The sequence below is a fragment of the Cupressus sempervirens genome, chromosome 3 (assembly GCF_028749045.1).
Source record: "Cupressus sempervirens isolate cs-2001-9-10 chromosome 3, ASM2874904v1, whole genome shotgun sequence".
In the NCBI taxonomy this organism is placed as follows: Eukaryota; Viridiplantae; Streptophyta; class Pinopsida; order Cupressales; family Cupressaceae; genus Cupressus; species Cupressus sempervirens.
Genome location: NC_143120.1, coordinates 925,077,139 through 925,104,967, shown reverse-complemented (window position 1 = coordinate 925,104,967; position 27,829 = coordinate 925,077,139). Strand labels below are relative to the sequence as shown.

The 27,829-nt window shown below is 37.1% G+C and overlaps 1 protein-coding gene across 3 annotated transcripts in view; it reads right to left on the bottom strand.

Moving 5' to 3' along the window:
• Window positions 1-21,153: 21,153 nt before the first annotated feature.
• The window catches only part of LOC149569773 (uncharacterized), a 71,014-nt gene continuing 64,338 nt past the window's right edge, over window positions 21,154-27,829 (bottom strand). For 2 of the 3 annotated variants that reach the window (XM_089822496.1, XM_089822495.1), the window contains 3 exons: window positions 22,138-22,188; window positions 21,906-22,018; window positions 21,154-21,548 (listed from right to left, as the gene is read on the bottom strand). In XM_089822496.1, coding sequence (XP_089678622.1) covers window positions 21,922-22,018; window positions 22,138-22,188 — 148 coding nt within the window. In that variant the 3' untranslated portion in view covers window positions 21,154-21,548; window positions 21,906-21,921. The remainder of the gene's footprint in view (window positions 21,549-21,905; window positions 22,019-22,137; window positions 22,189-27,829) is intronic. The other variant, XM_089822497.1, reaches the window with a different exon arrangement.

Sequence of the window (27,829 nt, the reverse complement as noted above, 5' to 3'; positions counted from 1 at the left end):
ATGGATACATGATAGGAGAATGAAGGGAGGACTCAAGCATCTATTTTTCATGGATGGTATCCCTTGATTTTTTTATTTTTCTTTTTCTTTTTTATTTTCAAGGAATTTTACTATTTTCTCATAGATGTTGGTAGGATAGTGAAAAGAAGGATGAAGTGGATTGGGAAATGGAGGACAAAGACCTATGAAAATTTTTGGAATAAGGGGGTGGAGTGGGTCGGAGGAAGACATGGTTGATGGATGCTAGGTTGGAAGAATTGTGAATGGGTGGATGAAAGAGGCGAAAAGATCGTCATTGGCACACACCTTGAAGGGTGATGGAAAGGAGGAAATCGTGGAGGATATGTAGGAGAAAGTTTGAATTTTGGGATATAGGGACCCAAAATGGAGGAAGGAGATGATGGATTTAGGATGGTGGATTTGGGTATATAAGGACCCAAAATGGATTTGGCAAATGGAAGCTTGGATGGATTATGAATGCGGGAAGCCTTTGGATTAGCAGCATTGGATGTCATTTGGAATCTTTCTTTGAGATTCATTGCTACATTAAGTAGCTTTGGGATCCACACAAAAATTTCATTTTTTTTTTTGAACCTTTGTGGCTTTTTTATTTTGTTTTGGATCATATTTTTCTTTTCTTGGACATGTCTTTTAGAGGTGACATGTTGATCCTTGGATTTTTGTGGATTTTTGGCTTTATGCTCTTTTGCTTTAGCATCCAATTCTCTTCCATTGGCCATGGTATGGGTGCATGAAGGTAAACATGGTGGAGAGTGTATGGATGGTGAACATTGGAAGGAATTCAAGGATGTGTGCCTTCATTGATCTTTCCTAGGACCATGAGGGGATGGCGTCGAAAACATGGATAGGGTGGATGGATGTACGTAAGGACCCAAAATGGAAGGAAGGGATGAAGAGTTTGGATGTGGAACATAAGGACCTAGAATGGATGGAAGGGACGAAGGAATGGGAATATGGATATAGGGTCCTAAAATGGATGGCAGTAAGGAAGGAATAATTTTGGATTTGGAAGGAGTGGAAGGCATACCAACATCTTGAGACATTATTTCTTCAATGGGATACTTATTATTTTCAATACAAGATGCGAGTCCAGGTAGATGGGATACATGAGTGGATTAGATAGGTGGGATAGGATCATATGGAGGATTAGGATCGCAAGGGGGGTTATGATGGATAATAGGATCTTGGGATGGAGTGGGATCATGAAAGGAAAATGAGGGGGTACTTTGATCTTGACTTAGAAGAGGATCATGGAGTGGAATGCATGAATCATGAGATGGAATAGGATCATTGAATGGAGTGGAGGCAATGGAACCATGAGATAGGGTGATTTTATCTTGACATGGAGGGGTATTAATCGATGGCATGGAAGGAAGTTCTTCATGAAATGGAGGGTCTATGGATGCTAACTCTTGAGATGGAATGGAATCAGTAAGGTGTGCCATACATGGAATGTTTTGATCTTGGTTAGGAAGGGGATCATGAGATGGACTAGGAGGGATAAATGGATCTTGAGAGATAAGGGAATGATGGGATGGAGAAATGCTCAGATCAAGAGGAGAAGAGGAATCTATAATGTCATGCTTTGGAGGAAGGTTGTGAGATGGAATTGGGGGTATGATGTGAGGTGATCGGCTCCTTTCATCTTGTTCTTTACACATAGCCAAGAGTGATGTGAAAAATCCCTTATGAGGTGGGGATGATGTTTTTGGAGGATTAGGATTGTGAAGGGAATTGCATGGAGGGTTGGGGTTGGATGGGACATGAGGAATATGGTCTTTAATTGTTCCATTTCCATGGCAAGGTCATTTGTGTTTGAAGAAGTGTGTGGGCTAGGAATGGAATTGTATGGAGTTGAAGGATAATGAGGTGGATTTCCCTTGTCAAAGGTAGAAGAATAATGAACATGAGATGGATTAGAGTTGGATGTGAAATTTTGAGGATGAATTTGATATGCAAGTTGAACAGGAGGTATAACTCCATATTGTCTTTGAAGATCGTCAACCATTTGATTAAGCCAACTCGAATCCATAGATGTTAGAGGAAGAGTGACGAAAGATTTGAGGATGGATGGAATATGAACTTGGGACTAGGAGTAATTTTGGACTTTGTGTTGACTTGATTTGAATTGGATTGGACTTGATTTTGATTTGATTTGATGTTGATATGATGAGGGTTTGATTTGATTTGATATTGATTTTGATAAGGGTTTGATTTGATTTGATAAAAACCCTATGGTATTGCAAACAAGTGAATGTGATATTTGAATTAAAATCCAATGTTTATGAAAATGTTCCTATGTCCAAAGTGAAAAATTGAATTAGAAGAAGATTTGGATAGATGAAGAAAGATTGATTGATTTTGGATGAAGATGTAAAGGGATTGGCTTAGAAATTGATTAGAAAAGAATGAATTTGACAAGGGAGTGGATTAAGAATCATGAGGATGAATCATTGAATGAGGGAATTAGATCTTGATGTGGATTATGGACCATGATGAGGATGAAGATTATGGATGAGATTGAATGACGAGGAAATGATTTGGACAAATGGAGATGATTAAGATGTCAAGGGATGATTTGAATGATGAAGACGAGATGTATGAGGGTGATGACTTGGATGGAAAGAATATGCGATGTGGAATTGATGTGGACAACTTGACTAAGGGGACCTAAACCGAGACTTTTTTTTGTTGTTTTTGATTTTTTTGATTTTTTTTGGATTTTTGAAGTTTTACAAAAAAAATTGGATTTTTTATGTTTTATGATTTTTTTGGATTTTTATGTTTTATGATGTTTTTAGATTTTTCAAAATTGAGATGCAAAATCAAACAAGAAAATATATACGAGGCAAGTTGTAGCTGGTGTGTCCCCTTCAATGGGGGAGGGTTTCAAACACTCAAGCACATCAAATACACCCACAATCCTATGAGGTTTCAACTAGGATGTACAAGGATGAACTAGAGGGTGTCCTCGTTATACGCAAAGTACATGAGGCCCAAATCTGTAGATGAAAGAAAATACTGCCACACAGCTGGGAGGAGACAGTAACCCAAATCTTCTCCTTCACTTCCCAAAGGTATAAAGTTCTTTGGGGCTTAGCCAAGAGTGACAATATTTTACTTCCAAAAGAGGTGTCTTTCAATTCACCTCTTGATATTTATACTCCGCCAGAACACTGGAGTTGAGGTCGTCCCAAGGGGTGATGAAATCCCCAAGCAAGCTTCTTAAAGAAAATAAAAACAAGACCACTTATTTCTTGTGCACTCAAGATCACCTGAAGGCGCGAGGGGAGAGAATACATAAGTGGCCTTGGGGTTTAAAAGACAGACATTCTTTCCCAATGAAACATTAAGTTTTTTAATCTACTTTGAAGACACGCATGATTAAAGCATACAATGTTCTTTCCAACTTGAAATGGTGCCAATGTAAATGAAAAAAGTGAATTCGTCAACAAGAAAGTAAAGCGAGCGTGCGTAAATGAAATGTTAAAAATGAAATCAATTTCTTTTAGGGCATTCAAGAGTGTGTGACTTCATTTTATGCACCAATTCCAAATGTTGCTTCTACCCTAAGCATTCATGTCAATTTTATGCACCAAGTCCAAATGTTGGCTAACCTAAACATTCATGTCAATTTTATGCACCAAGTCCAAATGTTGGCTAACCTAAACATTCATGTCAATTTTATGCACCAAGTCCAAATGTTTTTTAGCCTAAACATTCATGTTCATTCAAATGAAAGTGATTAAGTCATACAAGTTCATTAACTTTTGAGTCTAAATTGATAAAAATCACTACAAATTCTCTTAATGATAAAAATCACTATTGGTTTGTTTTATGTCTTTCAAAGTTAATTCTCAAGAACAATAAAACATTAAGAAAAACCTGCAAGAAAATATGGTTAGGTGTTTAAAATGCTCCAATTTGCAAGAAAAATTAAACTTGATTAGCCTCACAAGAAAAACACCAAAATGAAGGCCTTACTATGAAAAAAATTATTTTAACTTTTTTTGTTATTTTTTCTATACATAAATAAGCTTAGAATGACCCAATTGCTACGAAACCACCAAAAGTCAAAATGTACAGATGACAGAATGCATAGACGACAAAACAGAAGGTAATGGAAAAGTGCAAATGCCAGAATAGAAGGTCATTGAAAAATTGTAGATGACAGAATAGAGGCCAAAAAAGCAAAGACAACAAAATAAAAGGTCATCAAAAAAGTGCAGACGGCAAAATAGAAGCACAAACGACAATATATAGGCGCAGACGACAGAATTACAAAAAATGGCGAAGATGCCAATCTGCGGAGACGACAAAATAATTTTTTAAAATAAAAAATAATAGAAAGGTAGAGACACCAATCTGTGCAGACACTAATCTACAGAGACGACAGAACGTAGATGACACTACATTCGACACAGACGACAAAGAAAGATTTTTAGGATAGATTATAGATTTTTTGATAAATTTTTGGATGAAAAACAAGGATGTGGGTCCCACCGGGCATGCCAAAATGTGTGCTAGAAAATGTGACCTATTGGGAGCACGAATCAACAAATAAACATTAGTTAAAGAACTTCAAATATGCATCAAAGATTCAATGAACCTAAGCTACAATGAAATGAAGAATACTTCAAGAAATGGCTATGGAGAAAGCCATACTTGAAAGCATTCAATGGTGAAAATATGAAATGCAACAAAGAAATTAATAAGATATGCAAGCTAAAATAACAAGTAAATGCCAAGGACATGTAAATGCAAAGGCAAACTAGCTAAACCATACAAATGCAAAGCTAAACCAACTACCAAATGGTTAGTATTCACCTAGAAATCTCTATGAAAACTCAAACTACAATGAAAACCCTAGCATGAAAACTCAAGACTCAAAATGGCATGGTAACAATGCAATAATGGGAGATGATGAATGCTTGAGACAAGGCCTCTATTTATAAGCTTGAGAGAGGGCTTGGTGAGGTGACATCCATGTAGATGCCACATAAGGTGACATGCAAGCCATGCAAGTGGTCAAATATTCAAAGTTTTCTCACACGTGTGAGCAAACTTGAGAGGAAGAGTGTGAGACAAGAGTGCAAAGGGGAGTGTGTAGGCATGCCATCTCACACATGTGTGAGCACACTCTTAGGCTAATGAGGGGTATTAGGAAAGAGATTAGGATGATTAAGTGGGATTAGAGAAGAAGTAAACTTAAGAGGATGAAAATGATGGTTATAGGCTAGGCTCTAGGTTAGGCTTAAGATTAAATTAAATGAAATTTAATTTAATCATGGGTTTAGAGGAATTAATAGGACGTGAGGATTAAATAAACAAAATTTATTTAAAAAAGGGGATAATGGAGGATCATGTGTTAAATTAATTTAACACATTAAGACTAGGAGTATTTAAATTAAATTTAAATACTTAGGATAATGAACTCATTTAATTAAAATAATTTAATTAAATAAGTAGAAGAATGTGAGCAATATAATTAATTAATTAATAATTAATTACAATGTCACAGGCAATATTAATAAATTAATAGTCTTTATGGACGATTTTAAGCATCTATACAAGGGAAGTCAATTATGAATTCCTAGAAGTTCTATGAGAGAATATTTGATTAAGGAGAAGCATTGTGGAGGATTGGTTGGACACTTTGGTATAGATAAAACCATTTCCTTGGTTTCTGAGAATTATTACTAATCAAAGTTGCAGCAAGATGTGAAGAAGTTTGTACAAAATTGCAGAGTACGTTAGATGGAAAAATGAGTGAAGCAAAATACTGGGTTGTATAAGCCATTACCTATACCAAAGAAGTCATGGGAGGATGTTAGCATAGATTTTGTTATTGTCTTACCAAGGACATAGTGGGTGCATGATTTGATATTTTTGGTGGTTAACAAATTTTCAAAGATGACAAATTTCATGTTACAAGCTAGAGTTGTAGTTGCACCAAAAGATTGACCTGTTAATGCCCAATACAACCACTAGACTTATACAACATAGGAGGTAGTTAAGCCATGTCACAAATCTTGAAAGGAAACATTGGCAATTAATCCAAAAATCCTCCCCCCCCCCCCCCCCCTCTCAGTGTTACTCGAGGAGATTCAAACCTATGATCGCGCTTTGATACCACTTGTTACAAGCTAGAGTTGTTGTTGCACCAAAAGATTGACTTGTTAATGTCTGATACAACCACTAGACTTATACAACACAAGAGGAGGTTAAGCCATGTCACAAATCCTAAAGGGGAACGTTGGTGGTTAGTCCAACATTTCATTCCCTACAAGAAAACTAGTGATGTTATTTATGCGGCGGAGTTCTTTTTTTAGAGAAGTGATGAGACTACATAGTCTTCCAAAGAGCATAGTTTCTGATCAAAATACCAAGTTTGTTGGATATTTCCAATGTACATTGTGGAAGAAGTTGAAGACAGGTTTGAAGTTTAGTTCATCACATCATTCACAAATTGATGGACAAACAGAAGTTTTGAACCAAAGTTTGGGGAATTTATTGAGATTTTTGGTTGGAGAAAATCCAAAAGGATGGGATCTAATTTTACCATAGGCAGAATTTGCATATAATAATTCTTTCAATAGGTGTACTAGTAAATCACCATTCAAGATTAAATATGGGAGTATTCACATAAATGCTTCTAAATTGAGACAATTGGATAAAGGAGAAATAAGTAGTATTGAAGCATAAGATTTTGTTGAATATTTGAAGAACATCCATGAGGAAGTGAGGGAGCACATTATTAAAATAAATACATAGTACAAGGCTAAGGCAGGTGTGAAAAGGATATCTAAAGAATTTTAGGTTGGAGATGAGGTCATGGTTCATTTGAGAAAGGAGCATTTTCTAGTGAGTACATATAATAAGTTGAAAATAAAGAAATTTGGACTATGCAAGACAGTGAAAAGGCATAATTCTGGAAATGCCTATAAAGTAGAGTTTCCTATTGAACTAAATATTTCACTAGTATTTAACATTTCATATCTAATAGATATCATGACGGACGTGATGGAAATGAAGTTGTGAGGAGAGGAGTAAATCGGTCGCATTGGAGCAAGCGTGAGTCAAGTTGAATCATTTATATTTTATTTCCTTTCACATCTTCCTCTACAATTTCAAGGTGAGTCATTTATATTTTATTTTCTTTCATATCTTTCCCTAGATTTGCATCTTAATTGGGCTAATTCTCTTTACATAGCATCCAGATTTGCATTATTTAAGCAATTAGTTCAATTCCGCATTCACATTATCCTATAAAAGGCCAAAGAGAGTACATTTTCTTGTATTGCATTCCTCTTTATAATTCAAATTTAGTATTATCTCCCTTATTCCTTTGAGTCCTAGCTAATCTAATTTGGATCATAAGTGGAATTATACTGGGAAATTCCCCTCTTTCCCTCACACACATATTTGAATGGCTTAATGACCCATAAAGTGGAAGTTTACATCTTATTAAAGTGCTTCCATTTTACCATTCAAAATTTTGCTGAACCTAACGAGTCCCCTCTTTTTGATTTTGGAGTTAGATCTCTTTATCTCTCTTCTCTTTCATAGAGTTAGATTTGGATATCTTGTGTGGTTAAATCTCTTTTTTATGCTCTTTATTACATTTGCATGGTTAGGTCTCACAAGGGTTTCCTTTCTTGATCTCCTCTTTTATGATCTTAATTACACGAAGTCCAACCTATAGCATTCCTGGTAGGTGAAGCCATAGACTCATGGGCTCCTTTGATCATGATTCCTCTTTTCTTCCTAAGACTCATGATGACACTCACATATTTACTCATGATCTTAATCCTATGATGGAACAACTTTTCTCACTCATCCCATGATGAAGTTGATGCTTTAAGAGTTCCTCCTTCACAAGTTGATAAGCTTTCTCATGGATTTGATAAATTGGAAACTTGGCTTGTTCAAGAGAATAAGAATTGTGATAGTGTTGTTCTTGTTGAAGCTCTTAAGAAGCTTATTAATTATGACGACAACAATATTTCTATCTTGTGTGGTATATCTCACCTTATTAATACTCATGCTAAGTCTTTGACAGAATGTTCTCAAGAGATGGGACATCCTCCTCCTTCCACAACTATTGAACCTTCCATCATGATTCCTACCACTCTTTTTCAGCATACCTATATATGCTCTGCCTCTTATGACTACGTATACGCAAGTGTCCACTCCATTAAGTGTTGGTATTCCTAGCCTTTCACTTCCCATGAGTGCTCCTACTTCCATTCCTTCTTCAATTCCTTCATATAATGCAGTTCCTTTTACTTATTTGAACCCACCCATTCCTTCTCATCTACTAACATCTTTACATATTCCTTCTACTTCTTATAACTTTCTTGATCCATCTAGCATACCTATTCCTACTAGCATTTCTTTTGATCCTACCATTAGTACATTGATTCAAACTGTCACCGCTTTACAACAACAACTTGCTCAATCAATTCAATTTGAGTAGAATATTCCTACATGTGATGTTGCTATCACATTTCCTTAGATATCCTTCATGTTGTTATTCCACAATATATTTAGGTACCTCATCTTAATACTTGTAACGGTAAGGGAGATCTCGTAATTCATGTTAAAACTTTCTAGACAATATGTAGTGATTTTGCACCACCTAATCAAGTTAATAACATGAATAGATCGGTAGTGACGCGTAATCAAAATTTGTAGATTTACACTAATCCTTTACCTTTTCACTCAACGAATGTTATTAATCAACCTTCTTCTTTTGATCGCCATATTAATTATGATGAAAAGATACAAGAAGTGAATCATCTAGTAGCACCTTAATCTTCGATTTCTTCTCCACTTGAACCTGAATAGAAACCTACTATTACCTTTAGTCAATCTAGTATGTTTAAGGTACCTAATAGTCCTCTTTACATCATTGCTAGAGTTGTTCATATTCCTTCTCGTGGTACTTTGGTTGATCCTTCCTCTACTGTGAATGTTATCACCAAAAAACACATTTTTAACAAATAATTTCATGGAGATACTTATGATACTACTCCTATATGGATTCAAACTTGTAATGGTTTTCTTTATCGTCCTCAAGGTTCTATCACTTTGATTGTTACCTTATCAGGGAAATCTATTTTATTAAATTTTTTGTCATTCCTAGTTTTGTTCAATTTCAAGTTAAGCTTGGTATTCCATGGCTTTCTTCCATGCAAGCCATAGCTTCTCCTATTCACAGATGCCTTAAATTTCCCCATGATGGTAAGAATATTACTATTAATCATTCTATTTATAAACCATCGCGTCCTAGAGATTGTGTAGAGATTGATTTTTATGCATGATCTCATCCTAAAAAGCCACCTGCTCGTCCCAATCATCTCTATAGAAATTATCAAAGACATAAAGTAGCTAAGACCATGGAACTTAATCTTCTTAAGGGTTTTTCTTCTACACCTATTTTTCCTACTACTATTTTTGAACCTGTTCTTCCATTTACATCTATTGAACTCGTTGTTGTTCCTTCTTTGGAACCTATGGTAGTTGATCCTAATCATTCTACTATGTCTCATAAGACTTCATAATCAACATGATCATCAACGTCATAAGAACCATCAAGATAAAGCCAAAGCTGCAATGTGTTCTCTTGCTTCTCAGCCTTCATCGTTTTCTCAACCTTTACCTTCCTTTGATCAAACTATGCATGAGCCTTTAGAGGAAGTTAAACAAGGTAGCATTTTGCATATGGATAAACATGATGTCTATGTTCGTATTTTAGATTATGTTCATCTAGATATGGAAGATACTTTAAATAGTGGTGGTGAATAATTAATTGATATGGAAAGTGATTTGCCTAACATGTTTTCTATGCAACTTACAATCACTCCTAGTAATGAGCATAATGACTCTCAAAGTCCTTTCTTACAACTTGTGATTCCTACTATAATGGTTATTGTTCCTCTCGTGAATCATCATCCTTACCCTTGCATTTTGGACCAAGATGGGGGGGGGGGGGGGGAGGGGGGAGCGCATGTGGAACGCTTGATGTGGAATTTATTCATTATAGTATTTTTTGTGTTCTTGTGTTGTGCTTTCCCTCATGTTGTGTTTTTGTTTTATGTTTTTTCTTTTGATTGATTTAGATGATCCTTGTAGCTTTGTTGAGCTCAAGATGATAAAGTAATCATCATGTCGTACACATTCTTCTATTTGTATTCTCTTTGTATTTACATGTTATGCCATGTTTGTGCTATTGTTCGTACTAGTGATCTTGTGTAGTCTTCTTGGTTGCTTATAATATGGTAGCACCAATGCTTTTTGGTCTCCATGTTATTGAGCCCAAAAAACTCTTCTTCATAGCTCGTCTATGTCATTTCCTCCATTGTGTCATAGTTCTACCTCCTTTAGGGAATGATGATATTTACATACTTGATATAATATTACATGTTATCATATGATCTTACTGACCCCGAAGCTACCCAATGTTACTAGATCCCTTTTGTGTTCTTTCTTTTTGTTATGTGATTATTTCCCTTGATATGTTTCTCTTCTTAGGGGCATGTCATAGTGGAAACTTTATTTAGTGGATGCATGTATGCTTTCGTTAAAGCTATTGCTCATGTTAAGGTGTTTATAATTGCTTTAACATGGGGGCATACACTCTGCTCATCCTTTGTCAATGGAATATGAATACAGGTTTTCTGTATAACTTGGAGTACTTAAGCATTTAGTGCTTGGTATGATTTCTAAGGTATACCCAAATCTATGTTTTGTTTTTCATGTTTATCCCCTCTTTCTCTTTTTCCTTCTGGTTTCCAAGAATTGTTCCTAGGGACTTGGTCTCTTTTCTTTTTGAATCTCTCTTTAAACTATTAACAGTTTGGGAGGTGCGGTCCTTATTTTGAACCTTCTTTTGACTACTAGCATTTTGGGAAGCTAGGTCTTATTGTGATCCCTTAAGGACACCACATCCTTATGCTTGGGTTGCTTTCTGATTCTTCTTTTTGGGGCATGGAGTCCCGTTGAAGTTGAATCTCTCAATGGACTAACTAGTATGCCACACACTTGCTAGACCATTCGGTTCATCTTCGATAGGTTGACTAGCATGTCACACACACTTGATAGGCTATTCAATATCCTCCCCTTTTATGGAGACCTTTCCCCCTTTCTCTTTCTTTTTCTTGTGTGGTTCATAATAAGGCATACAAACCTTATTGGGCAACTACACCCCTTTGTAGTGCTTATCTCTCTTATTATGATTCTAGATGTGATAAAGACTCAAGTTTCTTTGAGGCTTGATGTGTTCTTTTCCTCCTAAATCATCATAAGATTTGTTCTTTTTCTTTTGATCCACTTTACCGTGAGTTTGAGGAAACTCATATGCCTGATAAAGTGGGGGCTAAATGTACTATCTTGAAATGGACGCACTTTCTTTTTAAGACCTTTTAGCTCCCTCTTTGTAATTCCCTCTATGGACCATGGATATACATGTGTTTGATCTCATTTTTCTCCTATCTTCTTCCTCTTTCCACCCTTATCTTTCTAGCACCTTCCCCTTCTTTTTGTGGCACCCAAGACTTGACCTCCAAAACTAGGTTAAGTTCTAGTCTGGACTAGGCTGACCTAGGTCAACCTAGTTTGGACTAGGTCGACCCAGGTTGACCTAGTCCTAGACCAGATTGACCCAAGTCAACCTAGTCCCTAAGAGTTTCGAAGCTTGGGGCCCAAAAGGCCTAGGGGGTTTAATTAGTTTTTACCATTATCCAATCTGTTGTATTGTTTTTCGACCCGAAAAATCATATAAGGAGACTTAAAGGCTTTATTTTGTTGTTGGTAAAGTTATAAAATAGCTGACAGGTAGATTAGCATGTTGTCTGTAAAGTATAAAATAGCCGACAAGTAGAATTAATTATATTCGAATGGGCGCGACGGTTGAGTCACCCCTTCGGGATGGTATATGTACACCGTCTGGAATGGACTTTGGATGGAGGTTGTAATCATCATTGGAAGCACTATGTAATCTCTTCGACATATATGCGAATAATAAAAGGAGTATTGTTGTGTTACATTTTCTTGTCTATTGTCTGTATGCATTAAACTATTTACCTCATATGGTAAACATTTAGCATCGTTGACCCATGGACCTGGAACGAAGGTAGAGGAATGAAGACTAATGTCGAACCAACTTAACAAAAATAAGAATAAGCTAAAGGAAAAAGATAAAATATGCACCACAGAAGGGAATTTAATTTTGGCACGACAGGCCGAACGCAGACGGAGGTTTTAGCAAATTGTCAATGAACATCGAAGCACCGAAGAATTGTTGGAAGAGACTCGACAGTGGTTGGATTTGGTGGAAGAAATAAGGGAGGAATTTCTTAACCTATATATGCCAAGGGAAGAGAATCCAGTCGGAAGGGAATTAACTCGCACGACTTGAAATGCCAAGGGAGCATGAGTGTGGAGTGAACTCTTTGTCCGCGACACACTTCTGGAATGAACAACTTCACTTAACAAAGACCCCTTTTCACCAAGTAACGCAACTATTGGCAATAAGACAACTATCTAAAACAACGCAAGTGAGCAGAATAGCGTGGGTGTGCAGAACAGAATAGTGTGAGCACACAACAAGTACCTCCAACTCAAATAGTAATGGCTAGACCAAAAGAAAAATTGTCAAAGTTTGATGGTGATGGAACGACCAATCCAATCAAACATTATAAGACATGTGAAACAATTTGGATGACAAATGGCGTAACCAATATAGATGAATGGGTCCAACAATTTTCAACAAACCTAAGGGGTGTAGCAATTGATTGGTTTGTCGATGTCGATCCCCAAAAATTAACTTCTTGGGCAGCAATTAAAAAGGAGTTTATCACCGAGTTTCAATTGCTGCGAGACGACAATGAGATCGTAGTAGAAATCTACTCCACAAAGCAAGGGAAAAATAAAATACCTTGTGTATATGCTAGAAAACTAAAAGATTAATAAATAAAATGAAAAGTAAGCCAGCAAATGGGCTGAAAAAGAGATGGTTCATTAAAAGACTACGGCCAGAGTTAAGGAAGAAAATGAAGATTGTGCTACCATCATCATACACCGAAGCATACAATCGAGCGATGGACATAGAGAGTGAACAGAAAATGAAAAAGAAGAAGAAAAGTAGCTCATTTGACTCGGATGACTCGTCTTCGGAAGAAGATAGTAGTGGTGACGAAAAGGATAGTAAGAAGGTTCGAGCTCTCTAGAAGGATATGATCAGAATTATGAAAGAATTTAAGAATATGCAGAAAGAGATGAAGGGAAACGAGCTATGGTGCATAGAATGCAAGATAGAAGGTCACACAAAGGGGTCCTATCTGAAAAGCCAATTCTGTGATATCTGTCAAATTATGGGACATTCCACAAAAGAATACCCCTTCAATATGAAAACAAGAGGGCATCAACAAGTGCTCCTAACACAAGAGGCTTATGTGTTAGGAGGGAGCAGAAACACAAGCAATGATGGTGTCACTTCAAGTGGGTATAGAAATGAAAAGAGCAAAACAACAATACCAACAATAATAATGGGGGTTGCAGCCAAATTTAGTACGATGCGAATGGCTGCCCAATAGTTCAATGTCGAACATGCAATTTGTTGGGCCACTTTGCATGAAACTGTACATCAACAAACACACCAAAGTTGTTATGTAGATGGTGCGGTCGTGGAGATCATGAAGATGCCAAGTGCCCAAAATCAGGAGTGAATTTGATCAACATCGACACGGACGAAGAAGTCTTAGCAATCATCCGTAAATAAGCAAAACAGTACCTTGACCCAATGGAAGAAAAGAAGAGATTGAAAGAAGTGTGGGCAAAAATTGACAAAGCAACACAGGCAAAGAAATCACAATTGAAGGACACTACCGGTACCTCAACGAGGAACTGCATAGACCAAAACATCCTAAGGCAAATACTACAAACTGAAATACCAGTCAAATTAAATGATTTGATCCTCACAATGCCTCAACTACGGACAGCACTCACGAACATACCTCTGACTACTAAACTACCAGGAGAACATGGAAGGGAAAAAGAAAGCAGAGCAAGTGCAGCAGACCCAATGCTACTAGCCCTCACATCTAGACGACATCCAGTAGTCATAGAGATGGGTATATTAGGAACGGTCCTTTCAGTCACAATTATGGACAAATGTTTAGGGGTAAACGTCCTATTAGAAGATACCTGGAAAAAGTTGGGAAAGTCGACGTTGTGGCCACCTACATTCCAATTATTAATGGCTGACCAACATGGCATTAAACCTCTCGAGGTCCTGATGGCACAACTAGTGACTATTGGAACACGGTCATTCCTACTCAACCTCATCATCATCCCGCTCAAGAGGAGAGGATATGATGCCATTTTGGGCCAGGTATGGCTTGTAAAAGCAAGGGTTAAGTGTGACTGGAAGAATAATACACTATCAATGGAAAGTAGGGGATGACGATTCATTATTGATTTACACACACAAATGGTGGGCGAAGAAACCGTATCATCTAATTTCGAAGAAGAGGATGAAGGAAAGCAACGATTGGAACCCAATGAGGGAGGAGTCCTACAATTGGAAGGTGGATCCACAGACGATGATTTGGATTCGGTGAACGGCCTTTTCCACTGGCAGATGGAGGATTACAAGCTCTTTCTGAGTTGTAATATGTTAAGGGTCGACAAAGGTGAGAAAGAAGAGGGAAATGAATGTCTGAAGGAATATAGGGAAGTGGAAGAAGGAAAGGCGATTACAACAAAAGCTGAAGAGAAGAACATACAATATGAACCCAGAAAAAGGAAAGATTCCACCGTACAATACATAATAAACAAACTGCGTAGAAAGAAAATGTTATATTGAACCATGGATATAGTAGAAAGGTGTTGGCAACAAGGAAAACACATTGTACAATTTGCAGAAGAAACAAAGAGGAAGGGTTTAGTAAAAACTTTAGCAGTACGAAGTGAAGGTTCTAAAATCAAGAATATAGTTATTGACAGCAAGGAGTGGCAGCCAATGGAATTCATGGTACCGAGTGTCGAGAACAAACTACGCGATATGGAAAACCTGAGGGAGAGATCATGTATCTTAAATAAACTTGATGAGCAATGATTGCACGCACAATGGGCCACAGAGGTGACACAGAATAGGTGCAAAGCATAGCATGATAAACACCTAAAATTAAATAAGTTTCAATCGGGTCAGTCAGTGTTAAAGTATAATTGGTGAAATAAAATCAAACCTGGAAAGTTCAGAGTCAAATGGGTGCGACCATACAAAATACAGGAAGTTGGTGATAACGGGTCAATTAAGTTATGGACGCTCGACAAGAAGGAAGTATCGAATGTAGTGAATGGGTCAAAGTTAAGAATCTATCATGAAAGGAATACTCCCCTGTTGACAAACAATTGATTTTAAAATAAATAAAAGAGTTTTAAAAAAAAACATATGACCAAGGAAAAAGAAGAAACAACAGCTAAAGTCTATGGCCGTACAACGTACAAAGGTAGGAAACAGACATGAAAAAGTTTTTAAAAAGTGTACAGTGTACAGTGGTAAGACATGGGTATTTCAAGGGAAAGGTCGTACAACATACGACATAAAGAAAGAAGAGTATGGAAAGAGAGAACTATACGATGTACGGAGCCAAGGAGTGAAGAAGGGGAATAAAGGCTATACGATGTACGGTGGCAAGGCAACATGTGAAGGTAGACCATATGGTGTACAATGGAAGAAACAAAGTGCATTTTGTTTTGTGCAATGTAAAGACCATACATGTTACGAGATCCAAAAACACAACACAGTACGACAACTTGGAAAAAAAACAAAAAATAATAATAATAATAAGTAAAACGATGACCATACTACGTACGATGGGAAAAAGTTTAAGTATAAACTCCACATAGTGAGAGCACACAAGCTGTATGGTAGACAACAATATTAGCAAGCAAAGGAAAGGCCATACGGCCGTACAGTGTATGGTGGAGGAGTTAGCTGCATCCGTACGGTGAAGTCAGTGCATTCAAGGATAGAGAAGTAAAAGAATCGTACGGTCTAAGGGGAGAAGAAAGGTCGTACGTTCTACGTTTGTAGAAAAGGAACAAATCGTATGGCTAGAAATAAAGTAAGCCAACATACATCACCGTATGTACAGCCAAGGGTTGTGAGGTGAAGAGTTGGATACAAATTAGTCTGTACGAACGTGAAGTAGGTTGAACATAGTGTACGGTCATGCCGCAAACAAGATATTTCCAAGGAAGTTTAGAACAGCAAAGTGGGAATCATTGTCATTGAAGAACCTTTGCCATAGAAGACAAAAAGAGAAAAGGAGAAAATTTTAGTCGTACAGCAGAAAGAAATGGAGGAAGGAGCTAAAAAAAAAATGACAACAAACCAAAAATGTTCACAATGAATAACGCATGATGCCTAAGGGAAGGGAAAGACATAAGCGGGTAGTAAAACATAAGCAGTTGCTAGAAAGAGTGTGGGATCGAAAGAAAATCACAAAAAAGGTGTGTTCCATGGAGTTTTGTGTGGGTTTGAGAGCACTAATGTGGTCTTGGCGACAGAAGCGCTACCCCTCAACCCTGCCCTGTATCGTGACAGGGAGCACGCTTGGGGCGCTACCCCAAGACCCTATGGGGGCACTACCCCTCAACCCCACTAGGAGCATTGCCCCCTAGACCCCCAATCACTTCAGTTATCAATCGTGGGAAGTATGACCAGTTGATGAGACTTGGAGTTGCTATAGGCATGGAGTGTTTGTGTACCAGAGGTAGAGAGAGCACTAGAGCAAGCCTTTCAAGAGGGGTGATACGCTTTGAGGCACTTGGAGTAGGTGTTGGATGTGAAGCTGTCTTGGTGGATGCATAAAGAGCTCAGGAGGAGCTGATCCTCTAGTTGAAGGCAGTTCAGCGACACTTGGCTCAATGTACCCAAGAGTTGAAAGCAAAGAAAGCGACATGGATGAATATTTTGTAATTGTCATCTGGAGACGACTTTTTTTTTCTTTTTCTTTTTTTTCTTTTCTTTTCTTTTTTTTTTTTTTGGGGGGGGGGGGGGGTGATGTTGTTAATAAAGTTATAAAATAACTGACAGGTAGATTAGTATGTTGTCGGTAAAGTATAAAATAGCTGACGAGTAAAATTAATTATATTCGAATGGGGGCAACGGTTGAGTCACCCCTTCGGGATGGTATATGTACATAGTTCGGAATGGACTTTGGATGGAGGTTGTAATCATCATTGGAAGCACTATGTAATTTCTTAGGCATATATGTGAATAATAAAAGGAGTATTATTGTGTTACATTTTCTTGTCTATTCTCTATATGCATTAAACTATTTACCCCATACGGTAAACACATTTCATATCTCATCTAATCTCAAGCATCTCATTCATTCAAGAATTCAAGATCTTGCTTTCAAGGCCAGATTTCTATATTTTGCATTTAAGGAATTCAAGTATGATATTAATCCTCCCAAAAAACAACCTAGAGATGGATGATATTAATGTTACATACAAAACAAGTTGAGCACCATCAAATCTACAAAAATGACAACCCAAAGCTTGTACAAAAATCATTCACCTAAAAAACACAACCAATACATTAATAGTGCCATAGGATTCTCATGTCTCATTATTGGAATTATGTATGAACGCACACCTTTAAGATAAATAGTTGTTTCCAAGTGACAAAAAAAACCATCTTGAAATGCTTGACATCAAATCTAATAAAAAATGTTACTCAGGGTTGTGCAAGAAAGTAGATGAGAGTAAACAATGCAAAATGCAAGGGTTACAAAGTTTCAAAGTTGAGAATACCTCATGGACCATACCCATTCTTGAGGATCAATATTTTATCATACCTCATGTTCAAAGTAAGCTAATAAAGTCATATCCATATCATCAACCCCAAAAGGATACACAAAAGGAAAAGTTCGAAAACAAGGATTGAAAAAAATAGAGAAATCCATCTTATTAGCAATCAAAGAAAGGATAGGTAAAAACTCAATAGCACATTAAAATAAGGTAGTATGGGATGTTGAGGATAGAGGGCTATAGATACCTCATAACTTAGACATGATAGGTTCATGTTAAAGGTATTCTTGAGTCTTCAATAGAGTTAAACTAATAAAAGGAAATGTTAAAATTTGAGGGTTAAGCATACTACAAAACTCTATTCCATAAAGAATTTGAATAAAGGAATGATTGAAACTACAAAAATAACATTGTGGTATTCTTGAGTCTTCAATATAGTTAAACTATATAAAAGGAAATGTTAAAATTTGAGGGTTAGGCATACCACAAAACTCTATTCCATAAAGGATTTGAATAAAGGAATGATTGAAACTACAAAACTAATGTTGTGTGATTCATCAAAATGGAAAGATCGAGGACTAAAATGTTAAAATTTGAGGTTTGAGTCTACTACAAAACTCTATTCTATAAAGGATTGGAATAAAAGAATGAAACTACAAAAGTAACTTCATGTGAAACACCAAAGTGCAAAGATCCAAGGAAATGTGTTAGAAAGAGATCTTGAAACTTCAACAAACAAAGGAAACAAGTGTCAAAGGAGAGGGTAGTCAAAATGGGAAACTCAATTACTCCAACACTAAACACAACCTTTAGAATTAAAATAGTAAACCTCTACACTTTGGAGCCTTTGCAACTTCAAACACATGAGACACTTAGGGGATGAAGGAGATTTTACACTTTCTTAAAATTGAGAAATTTGACCCATAAAAAAATTCTCAAATCAAGGCCTATATTCAGAGAGCAGTTAGGAATCAAGCAAAATTTGGCACTGTCAAATTGATCCCAATACAAGCATAATAAATTGCTTCCAAATTCATCCAAGTAAGTACACATCTAAACATTGCACTAGAACTAGGAAATGAAGTGAAAGGTTAGCGAGAGCATGTTTGGTTAAAAGATTACAAAAGCCTCTAGCACAATTGATAGTTAATCATAAGAGGACTTGAATTGTGAAATGCATTATAAAAATTCGTGTTTCTAGCCATAATGTCAATGCCTCAAGGACCATAGCTAATGCCCATTCAAGAGCATGTTCATTTGCTATAAGGTGTTGTATTTCACTCTATAGCATTGTGATTCACCCTAGGGCATTGTTATCCAATCTAAGGAGTCGTCTTGTGCATAAGCACATATTTCATGTTCACTCAGCATAAAAAGTCTTTAATCTACAAACAATTCCTCCATCATTAGAACACTTGTTTCTAGTCTAGTAGAACCTATCCAATTTGAGAAGTAAAATGTAGTATGCTTAAGGACTGTTTATGAACTTGCATTAATCAAACCCCTAATACAATGTTCCAACATAAAGCAATAGAAGAATTGTAATATGTGATCATTTGATGTTAGTGTATCAAATTGCAATAATGGAGGTTGTGTGTGTAGCAAAAGTGAAAGCTTGAGATATACAGAACATATGAGTGTAAATGCTAGATGGAGAGAGATGACCAACTAGAGGATCCCTTCCATTTTGGTATGGTGTAATTCCATGCTTGGGTCCCAATTGACCATGAGAAAATATAGGTAGGGTTAGTGTTAGCAATGCGGATGACTATTAGGCAAAAAAACATGATTTTGAATCTCATAAAAAAATGGACACAAGCACAACCATCCAAGGTCAATGAAAGTCAAAAACCATGAGCAAAATAGAATATTTGTAACAAGAGAAATTTTATTTTCGTTAAATGAGATGTTTTAGATAGATAGAGCTATGAGACAATCCAAAACATTTATTATCTCAAATATTTACTTTATTTATGCTCCTGGCACAAATTGTTCTATGATAATTTCCCCTAATAATTATGATTGTTATTTTATTCTTAATATTCTAATTATGTCATAGAGCATTGGAAACATTTTTTTCCCAATGATTATCATCTTTGGTAAGTGTTAAGAGAGATTTTATAAGATTCATTTTAGAATCCTTTTACAAGCAACCCTACATGTCCTTTTAAAGATCATTTTTATAAGGAAGTTCAAGCTTTGTATAACTTGAATGGCAAATTTGACCAAAGAAAGGATGTCCCCTCGATTTATCATTGATCTTGAATAAGGTGGATCAACTGACCTCTAACTAATAAACTACATCAATTTCTCATGCCTATGAGTTTAGCAATGGGAAAAAGTGTTAATTTGCATAACAGGTTTCTTCATCAATCCATTTGCTAAGTTTTCAATGTATATCCATTCAGGGGTCATATAATTCTTCTTGGTTAACTTTTTGTGGAGTAATAGCAAGTGAAGTTAAGGATACTGCATGTTGCAGCAAATTGCAAAGCACACAATGACTTGCAATGTTGCATGGAGGCAGTCCTTAGAGATTGCAAGGCCTTACTCTTCTAGAAATTTCCAGCAAGTATAATTATTGTGTTGAGTTCTGGTTCTATATATGTTATAGTTATTTACTTGTGTCTTTTCATTCATGCAAGTATCTACAATAGTCACAGTTACCATGAGAGACCTCTGACCCCTAGGATGCATCTCCAATACTAGAGCCATTCCTAGAGATACACCCAAATGAAAGAAACTCGGAAAAATAATCTGACATCTCCTCCCATCTCCCATGGAAAATGAGATGTATCCCACTAGAAAAAGAAGAAGACAACTTTTTCTTCTGTGGTATTTTATTTTCCTTTCCATAATGTTGTCTCCTTTTATAGGCATGAGAAGTCTTTCAGTGCAGATCAACTGGATTTATTATATTATATTATGAATAAATCATGTCTCCATGTACCCCAATCTCCTAAATAATCATACCAATATCGGTACCATCCTCTCGTACCAGTAGCAAAACCATTCCCTTGATAACTATGATAATAGTTTTTAGCACATAAGCTAGTCATTAATAGCATAATTAACTTTTCTCTTAAGCAATTACCAAGGGAAGTAGAATCGGATAAGTTTTTTCACATAAGGCTTGTGTTGATGCATTCAAATAGAGAATAGTTTATGCTATTTATCAATCAAATCAGCACAATCATCTATGAGAAGATGATAGCAAAGACAAACACCAATATTATGAATTCTCAAAAGGAATTTGCAAAGGAAAAGAGGTAGCAGAATAGTGTCAATCAAAAGCTAGAAAAATGGTCTAATGTGAAATATGTTTCCACAAGATTGGGATAGCTGAATATTCTTTATCCGATCTTTTTTCAAAATACAAACTCAAAATATGTTGATCCCTCCTAGAAAGAAAAAGGAAAGAGCAAATTATCAATTTTCTTTAAGAAAGCAACCAAAAACCTATTTGGTTGAATACACCTTATCTCCAAAATAGATTCTCAAAATTCAGATCTACCCGAGGAATTAGCGTAACAAGGAGACTTGAGGAATAAAGTTTACATTCTACCATCAAGATTGAAATGAATCCATACTAAGAGCTCTTTGAATGCTGATCCTGCAGATTCCCAACATAATAGAGAGCACTGCTGGCATTGTAGTGAATCCATATGTATAAATTTAATGATGAAGCAAGACTCACCCTGTGACGGATACAGACAACATGTTAGAAGACGGTACTAGAAAGCCAATGAGGAAAATGATTCTGAGTTAATGATACAAGATAATTGTGGAATGGCCCCAAGTTCATATGTTCTGCTCAAGGCAAAAAGGTTTAAAAACCCATAAAATCTATTTTCTGCATGCAATAAGAACAAAATTTATCATTACAAAGTGCATCTATGTGAGGCATTCAGACTAGTGTTCTCATCTGGTACATTCACCCCGTTGGAACCAATTTTTGAATTTGGCCATCTGGTACACTTCACAAAGCATATCAACAGCAGCCTGTCCTAAGTTTGATAATTTGTTATAAAAGATCTTAATTTCTTACTTCTTACCAGATGATGTATGGCACTAGCAAATATGCAGCCACCACATCAACATGCCAGAAAAGATACATCGTTGCAGCAATAGCAAACCACAGAAGCACAATATCAGCAAATGCGGCACTCTGTCAATATATAAACAGGATACAAACTGAATAAGACATTTATATGATGTATTATTGTTATATTGTGCAGGAAATCTCAAGTAGCTCATCAATAAGAATGAGAGTGGCTGGTTCCATACCGGACTGTGCAGGCCAAAAAACAAAGGCGTCCAAAGAAAATTAAGAAGCAACTGCATAGCCACATGTCATAGAAACCATTCAATTAGGGCAGGTTGAACCTACTAATAATTATTATTGCATTTATCATTCAGATGGCGTTATTCAGGTTTCTGATACTTTAACTTATACATTTATTTTATACTAATTTTTTGGTTGGGCACATTATTTTGCTGAAATCCTAAATTTGCCATGGTATCCTATTTTACTTTTACATTTCAAATTATTAAAGTAACTTCAATCTGTGGATAAAAAAAAATCTGTATTCTCAATAAAATAAGAAAACATCTTGACAGAAGGTCAATCAAGCAAAATGAGATGGAATATGCTACAACAAACATTTTCACCCCAAAGTTGCACAGCAACCAAGGAATATTCTAGAAACTAATAAATTTTGTTTAAAAAATGGTACTGCAACAAAGAAAACTCGTGTCAGAAAGACATAAAATGTAAGCTGTTCAAAACTAGAAACTAGAGTATTTCTACTGTTTCATAAAAAGAGATGATATATAGAGGGATGAATAAAGATTGAAACTGGAAGAATTGTAATATAACTTCCCTGCATGATTAGATATATGAAAGTATGAAAAGGTGTATGAACAATTTAAATTAGACAAATAACCTGTTCATTCCAAAATGCTTGGACTATATCCATTTTCTGCAAATTCAGTCTATTTCACTTGCAAGTAATAGAAAGCGGCCATGGCACATTTATGTCAAACCAGTCAACAAGAGTTTGGATGACTAAATTGTATGATTTATTCCAGCTATTAATTTCAACATAGATTGTGTCTTGTGCCTCTGCTCTTGAGGAAAAAAATGGGTAGTCATATGGATGGAATGATTAAATTGAAAGATGGTGGGGCCACTTGAAGAAAGTCAGGGTCACTCCTTGCTAGCCTATGCCATGCACATGGCATCCCACAAACAACTTGGCTCAAGGACTGGTGCATTTGCAAAAACAAAGTGCTCCAAATAATGAGGAAAAATAGCCCGAGGTTGAACTTTCAGGAATCAATCTTTTGAAAGGCTACAGAACCCCTGGAATGACCTGAGTACCTTCAGCAAAAGTGAGAAATTGCCCCTTGTGTACAATTTTATCTTACTAAAGTCAAGTTCAACCTCTTCTTAACAGAAATCAATCAGAAACAGTAAGCAAAACCAAGGGTTTTTTTCTGGTAAACTGCAGCTATTTAGTTCAATGTGAAGGACCAATTCCAAAAAGAAAACTTATGTGCTATATGTAATTACAAAATTTCCATTACCTGGGCACTGAAATAGAAGTGTTGAACTCAGGTGCAATAACAAACCTATATAATTAAAGGGATCTTATCAAGAAGTAAATGATAAAGAAATTCTAGGGAATGGAAAAATTAGAAAGAGAGTTGTTAGCAGGGGCTCATTTTAGATCTAGGGAACAAACAAGTGTTATCTTTTGCACTGGAATAGGTGTTGACACATAAGATATCACCAAAACACCTATGAAGTAGAATTTGGTCAAGCTATGAGAATGAACATAGGAATTTTAAATTATAGGAGACTCCAAGCTTTTTGACTTGACTACCAAGCAAACAGGTACCTCACATCCAGTCAAAACTTAAAAGTTTTCCTTGAACAACTTGTGGGAGTCACTATGATGGTAAAAGGAATCCAAAGTGGGGAAGTCGTGTACTTGTACACATTATATTTTTTAATGGTATAGGGATTATCCTGCGTGAGATGTATAGCCCATTCTCTCAGTCAAATAGAAGTTTCTACATTCTTGTTGTCAGACTTATTAGAGAAAATGTGACCACGCCAACCTGACAGACCTATGAGAAGGGGTTAGACATTCGTTTGGAAATCATTGTTTGTGTCTGTGACTGTATCTTTAGCATTTGGATGGTCCCCCTCTCAAACTAGCACTGCTTTCTAATTTGATATTAAAGAATTTTGGGCTCTGACCCTGAAATAATGTGCATCCCTATTTCATTTAATGAATCTGCAGTACGGTATTGCTTTATTTCTGTGGATACGTTGTACTGTTTTCGCGCTAGTATCCTAACAGATAATGCCTAGCAAATGAAAGCGCGTTCATGGAAAACCTATGTTCTCCCGAGTTTCTGGGATGGGGATGGCAGAGGACAGTGGGACGGGTTTCCAGGACGGCAAAAAATTTGCCAATTTTGGGAACGCGGGGGGACGGCAAATGGGGATGGCTATATAACAATAGGTAAATTAAAATATATAGAGAAATTTTAAATATTTATATGAAAACATGGATAAAGCATGCACTTATACATAATAGAACCTTAAAATATAAGAATGAGCAGAATTCATGTGCCAAATTCATGTTACTTTGAGAGTGAAAGTCTAGTTTGTTCTAGAAGTCAATGTCAAAGTCCCCTAGGTGTCCCCAAGTCTCTGAAATGTTTCCAGTACGGGGACGGCTGAAAATATACCAGAGACGCACCATGGGTAACACTGTGGAAAACATGTACCTTATTAGAGATCCTTGAGATCCCAATAGACATCATCAATGAAACTCAAGTAAATCATTCCATTCTATACGAGGTAGGACTGAAACATCCCTTTTCTCAATCTGCAACAATGGTGGATAAGATTGCATTAATTTTCCAGATCTTGCATATATTAAGGTTTTAAACCTTTCCCTATCTTCTATTTTTGTCTTAAAGTAATCAATTTCTGTACACAGGAATCAGAGCAATTTACGTCACTGCCAACTAGGAGTTTAGAAGCTAAGTGATGAGTTTGAAAAGCTTGAATCACAAACCAGTAGATTGAATAACAAAGAGGATAGCATGGCCATTTTAACAAAATGCAACTTGAAATTCACAACAAAGAAATCAGAAAGACACACAAAGTTGTGTGTGTGTGTGTATGTCTATCTCTGCATGTGTCTGTGCTTATAAGAGCTAATAAATCATTTGAAGACGCTATATGAAAAAAACAATCTACCATTATAAAAATTCACTTCATAATAGCAACACTTTATAGACTCTGAAGTTTCTGAACACTACTCTAAATGAACAGCTCGAATTGAATATAATTGACATATATTTGATTTTAATATGATTATAGGCTATTATTAGAAACTATATCACTAACTTGACACCTATTGTTATGAATGATATGGTATGTCTTATCAATACCCTTTGCACGCACACCATTGGTTTAAAACAAGCAACCGTAAGATTGCAGGATTATCCTTATGTTCCTCGTTAACAGGTGATACTATTTTTCTCTCGAAAACAACAGCCTCACCCTGAACAAGACTCGCTGATCTTAATGTCAAAGTAGAAAAAAAGGGATTTTTCCATGACTAGTGCTCCATGTTGAGCAGGATCCAATAGATAAGATGATACAATTGGGGTTCAATGTTGAAATGGTTGAAAGTCAGAGTGAAGGATTGTTCAGCCCATAGGTGAAAAGGAAATAAACATAGAGCTTAACAAAGTAAAGTATTATTCATTCATCAAATGCTTCCATACAAAGTAATAATATTCAATACCAACATGATGCAATTACATAAGTGTATGCCATATTTATAACATCCGACACGGTGCCAATGAAGCCACACAGCCGTGCCCGTACCCATAACCGTCTAACTACACAATTCCCTGAACAACATCATCCCCCCCAAAAAAGTACTCAAAACTGACAAAGTTAGGAGACAACATACAAATATAGAAACAAACATAGACTAGGGAGGAGGTTGCGTCCCTGAAGTGTTTAGCAGCTGGCACAACTCGTAAACCTGATCAGTGTGTATATGTAAGTCCTTCTGTGTTTGTGTGTTGACCTCTACTACCTCCTTCAGTAGAAGTGCTACCTCCATAGCCTAAGTTTGAGCCAACTACAATCCTTTTTTACTCTTTTCCTTGTCTTGCAAGAGCGCTGCTCGCTCTATCGCCCATGCTGCCTACTGACTAGCCAATTCAGCAACTGGCTCCTCTCGAGCCTTTGCCTCGACTGCCCTGCACCTCGCAGCTACAACCCTCTCTGCTTCTCTATCTAACTCTGCACGTCGATGAGCATAGTAGACATCTTTATATTCCCCTATTATTTCATGTGCCAGCTTTTCCATAGCAATGTTGCACAATCCAAACTCAAGTTTTGTAGTCCAATCAGCCAGCACCTCTAACGTTTCCATAGTTGACCACCCTCTGGCCTTAAAGCAAGAGTAGAAACGCTCCAGACAACCCCTCAGGATATAGGCTCGAATCAACTGCAGCTCCCTTCTACGGGTCAAAGTATGTTGTCCAATAATTTGACCTCTCTCCAACACAACCTCCATGGCCCTAATGTAAGTTATGGTCCTCTCCTCATCCGACCCCTAGTCTAGTCCCTCTTAAACCTCAACCTTGGCATCCTGCTCGGCCTGTGGATCAATATCCATCTCCATTCCCTCTATGGCAGCAACTGCCACCTCTGGTGCAGTCTCCTCCCTATTGGGCACATCCTCAAATTGTGGAGCCCTCCCCCCTGGGGGTGTTGGAATGGTCAATACTCTTGTCAAACCCTCCCTTCACCTCAGGGACTAGATAGAGGAGCTAACATCTGCAAGGGTGGGTCAGAACTGTTGTCTTAAGAAGACATTGGCTCGATCCATCACTTCAACGCCCTTGTCCTTTGGCTGTGCTGGCTGGGCCACACTCACGAGTTCAACCAACAGGGATGAAGCTATAGTTACAACCGCCTCTATGCCAATCACGTCTAGTCAAACTTGAGGCTTAGGCTCTGGTGCTCGGTGCATCTCCATGAGCCCTGTTGTTGGAACTATGGCTACTAGATCTAGGGCAACTGAATCCACTAGAATGTCCACGATTGGAGTTCCCTCAAAGGTGGCTAGTTGGGATGGCTCCTTAACCTCCATCTGAGGCGACACATCTGTGTTATCTTTCATGGTCGTGGGTGGAGTCATAACAACGATTGCATGCCTCTAGCCAAATGGAGGAATAATCAGCATGGGGGTGGTGGCTATCAAGTGTGTCGAAGTCAGCAACTGAGGAGTGAAAAGTGTCTTAGGTGGGGACCCCGCAACATCGTTCCCAACCTCTGTTGAGGTACTCTCTTCCTCTGAAGCAGTCCCACTACTTTCTGTGGTATCCTCCAATCTGCTATCAGTTTCACTATAGGTGTCTAAGCCCTGCATTACCCTCTTCTAGCCGATCATCGTGTCACCCTTGTCCAAATGCCTCCAGTAGAATATTGGGGGTTCTCTTGTCGTCAATCTTCCTCTCGGTGCAACTTCAAACTCATCTGCTAGAATTTGATGGAGTGTTGCTTCAAGAAACAACCCAATAGCATGGTACAGCATATAGAATGTGCAATGTTGTAATGTCATGAATTCCTCCATTATATCAAAGAGGACGGTCGCCCTATCATAACATACCATTCATAATGTCATTCATGAAGGTAATATGTGGTAGGGTGATATTGGAAGCCCTACTTGCCCCAGTTAACCTGCTCTTTATCACATCCACGATACACCACCAATGGCCTTCCCGAATGAAGTCCCACCGCAATCCTCAGCTCTTAGTACCCTTTATGACGGACTCAAATTCTTTTGGCATGATGTCACATCCTACCAACTTCAGCCAGTACTCCTTTCATTCTTTTGGAAGTTTGTAGTTCGTAGTTACCACTTTGCAG